This window comes from Fukomys damarensis, unplaced genomic scaffold, assembly GCF_012274545.1.
Source record: "Fukomys damarensis isolate Sample0158 unplaced genomic scaffold, DMR_v1.0_HiC HiC_scaffold_16, whole genome shotgun sequence".
Taxonomy (NCBI): domain Eukaryota; kingdom Metazoa; phylum Chordata; class Mammalia; order Rodentia; family Bathyergidae; genus Fukomys; species Fukomys damarensis.
In genome coordinates, this window is record NW_022900928.1 from 23,885,825 (window position 1) to 23,891,869 (window position 6,045).

General features: G+C 35.4%; 1 protein-coding gene across 1 annotated transcript in view; it reads left to right on the forward strand.

Moving 5' to 3' along the window:
• The first annotated feature begins 5,673 nt into the window (after window positions 1-5,673).
• Window positions 5,674-6,045, forward strand: part of LOC104857941 (olfactory receptor 51B6-like) — an 884-nt gene continuing 512 nt past the window's right edge. The window contains exon 1 of the mRNA XM_019206617.1: window positions 5,674-6,039. Coding sequence (XP_019062162.1) covers window positions 5,674-6,039 — 366 coding nt within the window. The remainder of the gene's footprint in view (window positions 6,040-6,045) is intronic.

Below are 6,045 nucleotides of genomic sequence, written 5' to 3' on the forward strand. Positions count from 1 at the left end.
GGATTTACTAAGATTTACAAGTCTCTGAGGAAAACCACATGAAACTGAAAAAGAACTTCATGCTTGATTCCTTCTTTCAACATGGTTAAAAACCATCTGAGTTCATGAAAACAAAATAAATACTATCAATCATCTTTAAAATTTCAGAGATTTTTATTAGCATTTCTACATATGTATAATTTAAGGTGTATTTATATGTACATACATGCATATGTGGAATAAATATTTCAATATTTAATCCTACAAATAGTCTCTAGTCTCATACTCTTAACCACAAAATTCTCAAAATAAATTTAATGAAGTGGAATAATTTTTCACCTCTTCATCATATCTATAAATTCACCATTTTAGTGTCATTTTAGGTATATGTACAATGTCTAATTTTCCACATAAAAATTTTCAAAAACTATGACTCAATGATATTCATAATATTTGCAGTGTTGTGCAACCATTACCATACTTCTAAACCCTTTTTATGACTTTCTTCATTCTCAACAGAAGCTCAGAACCCTTTAATTGCTTATCTGGCCCCTGGTAACCCCTAGTCTACTTTGGTACTTAAAAAGGAGACTATAAAATAATGCATACAACTAGACTCACTCATGTTTGCCTTTTGTGCCTGGCTTACTTCACTTAGGATTATTCAAAGTTCAGTGATGCCATGGCAAGCGTCAGAAATTTATTCTTTTAAGATGGAATCATAACCTGTTATATGTACATGTGACATCCTGCTCATTCATCAAGGTCAATAGACCCTTGTGTTGCTTAAACATTTTGGCTGCTGTGAATGATGCTTTGATGAATATTAGCATAGATGTCCTGATTTTCAATTTTCATTAAATATATACCTACTAATGGAGTTTTGAAGCTATATAGTAATTTTATGTTACTTTGCAGAAATTTTCCATTCTGTTTTCTAAGCTGCTGCAATATTTTTCCATTCCTATCAGTGATGTACTGAAGTTCCAGTTTCTCCACTACACATCAACACTTGGATGCTGTTCTGTTATTGTGAATAATTTATCTTATCTTATCTATGGTGGTGTCCTGTTATGAGAATTTATCATATGACTAATGATGTTAACACCTATCACTGATTATTAGCATTTTTTATGTACACCTTTTTTTGATAAATGTGAACTGAACTATTTTTAAACCACTCTGTGCAGATATTCTTTTTTTCCTCATTGAGTTTATTGGTACATTTTAGGTATACAGTACAGTTACACTCATCACTGGGATCTTGTACCTTTATAAAATTATTTAAACCAAACTTTTCCTTGAATGGAAAATGTGACATGGCAACACAGAGAAGAACATGTACAAATGTCAGAATGAGAAAAATAAGGGATCCATAGTTTGTGGGTATGGAGTTGCAGATGTGCAGCATCCTAGGCTGCATAACTAGGAGCTCAGTGTGATCCAGCAGAAATGTACAGAATGGGACTCACACAGCAGCACCTGACACCGTCAGGATGCATCATGAACAGGTTTAGGATTTTAAATCACTACGTGATTAACGGGTAAAAGTCTAAGGTGCTAATCTACAAAGAAAGAAGCCTTACGGGGAATAATGCATTTGCTTTTCCACATCCAAGGGGAATATGGAAATGGTATTGTTTAGATCAGATTAGTTTGATTCTGAAGATGAGAACTGGAAAGAAGAAATCGAAATTAGATATGTCAAGAAGTAGAGTTCTGTCTTTGAGTATAATTTGTATGTATTATTTATACACATTTTATATAGATAAATTAGTTATATATACAGATCACAGACACAGTTTATAGAATAAGTAGTGCATTTTCAGTGGAAAGGAAAACTGATGTCTTAGAAGCAATTACCAAGATGAAATTGTTAGGTGGTAACTCAAGGATTTAGTGCATGATGATTCCAAAAATTACTATTGTCTTTGCAAATAACATATGTAAACAGTTTGGAAAAGTGGGAAGTAAGATACTTTTCTTCAAAGGTCAATATTCAGGAAGAGAAAGTGCCTAATATCCCCACCTTATTGCCAACACACCACTGAAAAAAATTCAGGTCATGCCTCATCTGATGTTAAAGACACATCTTGTCTACCCAGAAAGACGTGGAGATCATGGGTACCAAGCTAATTGGCCCAGAACTTCCCAGGTGAGGGAGGAGATGGGGATTATTTTGGTGCTTTCAAATAGCCTGTGTGGAAACTATCTAGATGACCCCTTGGGAGTTATTTCTTTAATAAATATATTTCTCTTTAGGATTTTGCCTAGGCAGTGAAAATATAGCCACAAACCATTCCCAAGTCACACTCAGAACAAAGAGAAAATTGGATCAGGTAAGGAAAACCAGGGATTTGATGCAGCAAGGATATTTAAAAGTAACACTGTGCCTGGCTTTCAGTCAAGTCTTGAGTAAAGACTGAGAATGCAAGACATATATTTTAATTGAATAAAGAATTCAAGAAAGGGGATACCATAGGATAAAGGAAAACATAGACAAAAGACCAACTTTTATATTTACTGAATGCTGGTTATGAATATGAACTGAAGGTTTGTGTCAGAGAAAACTGAGTTTACATTGCTACATGCAATGCATTATTTGTTCAACCACAGACAATCCTTGTAGTACAGTATATCTAAGTCTCAGTTTTGTAATCTGAAGAATGTGGAAATATATTGTCCTTGCTTTCTCACATTCTTTCATTTTGCATTTCATAACTATTAAGCAGCTGTGTATAGCATTCTATCGAAAATGTCAAGTTCACCAAAGATAGTTGCTACAGAAAATGGATATTTTCCACTTTTGTCTTATTGGAGAATTGTGATATTTTTTGCTATTAAATCTACATTACTACTAACTTCCAAAACACTTTCTTATGCGCAAGCTTTTATAAATACGGACCCCTTTTGCTATATGCATATGTTTTTGCCTACTTGTGTATTCATCCTTTGAGATACTCTTTTTTCTATCATAAGGGAAATTTTCCTAAGTTCCCAACTCTTCTCTCCAGATCTTCTCTCCCATCTCATTACCTATGGTAAGATTTGAGCAGTCCGTGAACAACTGAGATGGCTCAGATTGCAGCCTGTGATTTCTCCTTATAAATATATGGATGAGGATCACACCAAGTTAGGGACTAGGGAAAGGAAAGGAGTGGAGTCATAAAAATCCGATGGGAGAGTCTACTGAAGTTTATCTGGAACTCAATGTAAGATTTTTTTCTCTCATTTTCTTAGTCTGATAATATGCTTGATTTGCTTCCTGAGTTCAATTTCGTACATTTTTATAACTGGTTTCTATAAGAGTTTCACAACCTCTAGCCAAGAAAGCAAGTTAAAGAAACTCTAAATGTTATATTTGTGTTATTCTAAAAAAACTGTTAGTGATTCAGACCTAGCTGCTTTCATAAAATCAACCAGAGAAGATCCCCATAGTTGGGTAGGGGAATAGTGATTTCCAATCATGTCTGCATCCTTTATGAAACCTTGAGACTTGCTTCAGAGTGATACAAAATTCCATTGCAATTTTGACTGCTCTTAATGTGTACCACATATCACATAACTGAGCAGCTTTTCTTCCTTCACATTTAAGTACTTAGATGTTTCTGGCTTGTCACTAGTAAATGACATGAGCTATTCCTAGGGACTGAAAATATTAAGCAGGGTAATCTTCTAAGTGTGACAGTTAAAAAATATTAAGAAATTGTTTTAGTACATAAGCCCTGATCTGTCCAAAACTCTTAAACCAGGCTTTGAAAACATCACTATAGTTTAAGTACTCTCATATCTTCTCTGCTTCCTTACTCTGGATTACATGTAGGATATCAGCAGACACAGACAAGGTGTTTGGCCATATCATGTAACAAACTGCAGCATGTATCCATTCTCTCTCTTCGCAGTCTATCATAATAAGGTGATGTTGAAAGTTTAAGGGAAGTGTAGCCAGAAATTGTGGTTTATGATTACACATAAATTACCACTTTGTAGCAGTAATAAATGTTGCTGAGGGGACAAAGTTGAAATGTATATGTTATAATTGAGTGGATTGATTTATCAGGCAATTTTCCAGTACCCACATCAAAAGCATCTCCTATTTCTGCTACTGGACTGACTTTTTCACAGTGACAGTGTCCCCTGAAATGGTGGTGGTCTTTACTGTAGTTCATTCAGTTTTCTTCTATCCATATTTCCCATTTTCTATAGGTTATAATTGCAGATGTTACCAGATGACAAAATTTTCTAACATGTATTCATTATTATTTTCACAATTTTATGAAACAAAAGTGGTAGAAAGATTGCTACAGAACAATATTTCCTGAAACCCCTTTTCGATGTAGCAGTAGAATTATTTATAATAAAAATATCTTTAAAATATGCTATACATACATAGATTCAATTGAATTTGGGGGAGATTAAAGTTTCCCTGGAGAAACTAATGCTTCCCTTGTTGTTATCTTCAATTATTGTAGCAACAAACCTGCTCCCTAATTTCTTGGCTCCATTTAAACAGCTTACTTGATTTCTTCAACTTATGCTTAGAAATCAGTCACATTTCAAACACCCCTATGAAGTGTCTTTTTAAATTTTCTGGTTATAGGCTTTATAGACTACCAATAATTAGAGGGTCTGTTTGGTTATCTCTATCAGCAATAAAGTCATTAATTCTTCCACTTTGGAAGTCCTTAGTATCCCCCTCTAACTCCTGAGTAGACTTTATGCACTTAATTATTAATTTATGATGTTACAATTTTCCTTCAGATAATTATGCTTTTTTTTTTCCTTTTTCTGTGGCTCTGTATCAGTATTAGGCTTCTCTGGAAACATTCAATGTAGGACTTTGTCCTTAAAATTTCCTTTTAGGGTCTCTCAAAGTGTATATATCTCTAAGGCTGCAAGTCTCAGGAACATTTGCAGCACTGAAAAGTCGCTGAGTCTCAAATCCACTGAGTAATCACAGCTCTCTGGAATGAGTTTCCTGGCTCTGCCCACTGGTTCCGATGTCTGAAATACTCACATGAGTTCTTACCTTTGTCACAATATATGTGATTTTGCAATGTCGCTAACAATATTTCTGAACACTGTATTATGGTTGCCTCATTTGTATTGATTAAGAGTTTCTAGGGGAAAAAATGAGAATCAAGACTTGCCATGTAAAGGTACATGATCCCAACAATGAATGTAACTGTACTGTATCCCTAAATGTACCAATAAACTCAATAAAAAAAAAAAGAGTTTCTGTTAGTGGTTAGTCTTTGAGATGTCTCATTGGTTCTAAGAGAAAAAAAAAAGCCTTAAACTATCCAAAATGGATAGAAATACAGGTAAGGCCGTAACACGAGGAGAAGAGAAAATGAGGCGAGAATGAAAGAGATCCAGAGGTGAGCAATTTGTGATTAGACAACAAGGCTTAGAACACATCATAGAATGTGTGATCGGAAAAAGTTAGTTGCGTCCTTCACAGTAAGTTGTGATTGTTATGATTATTATATGGTCATTTGTTATTTTAGGCAAAGGCTTGGTGAATACAAGCTTATAATTCATTAAGCATGAAATAATAATAAACAGACCTTTACATTTTAAGGTGAAAAATGTTTGGATGGTGTGAAACAAGAAGATGATGAGAAAATGAATTCTGCTTCTTTAGGACATCATAACCACTGAGCCATCTCCGCTTCATCTGCAAAACCTGCTATGTGGTCCAACAACAGCGCTGCTCCCTTCTTGCTGACAGGCTTTCTGGGCTCAGAGGGAATTCACCACTGGATTTCTATCCCTTTCTTGGCCATCTACCTCTCCATCCTTTCAGGCAATGGTACACTTCTCTTACTCATTTGGAATGACCACAGCCTTCATGAGCCAATGTACTACTTCCTGGCTGTGCTGGCAGGTACAGATCTCAGCATGACCCTGACTACAATGCCCACAGTCCTGCGAGTCCTGTTGCTCGACCGAAGGGAGATTGCCCAGGGTGCCTGTTTCATCCAGTCCTATTTCATTCACTCATTAGCCATCGTGGAATCAGGTGTCTTGCTTGCCATGGCCTATGACCGTTTCGTTGCCATC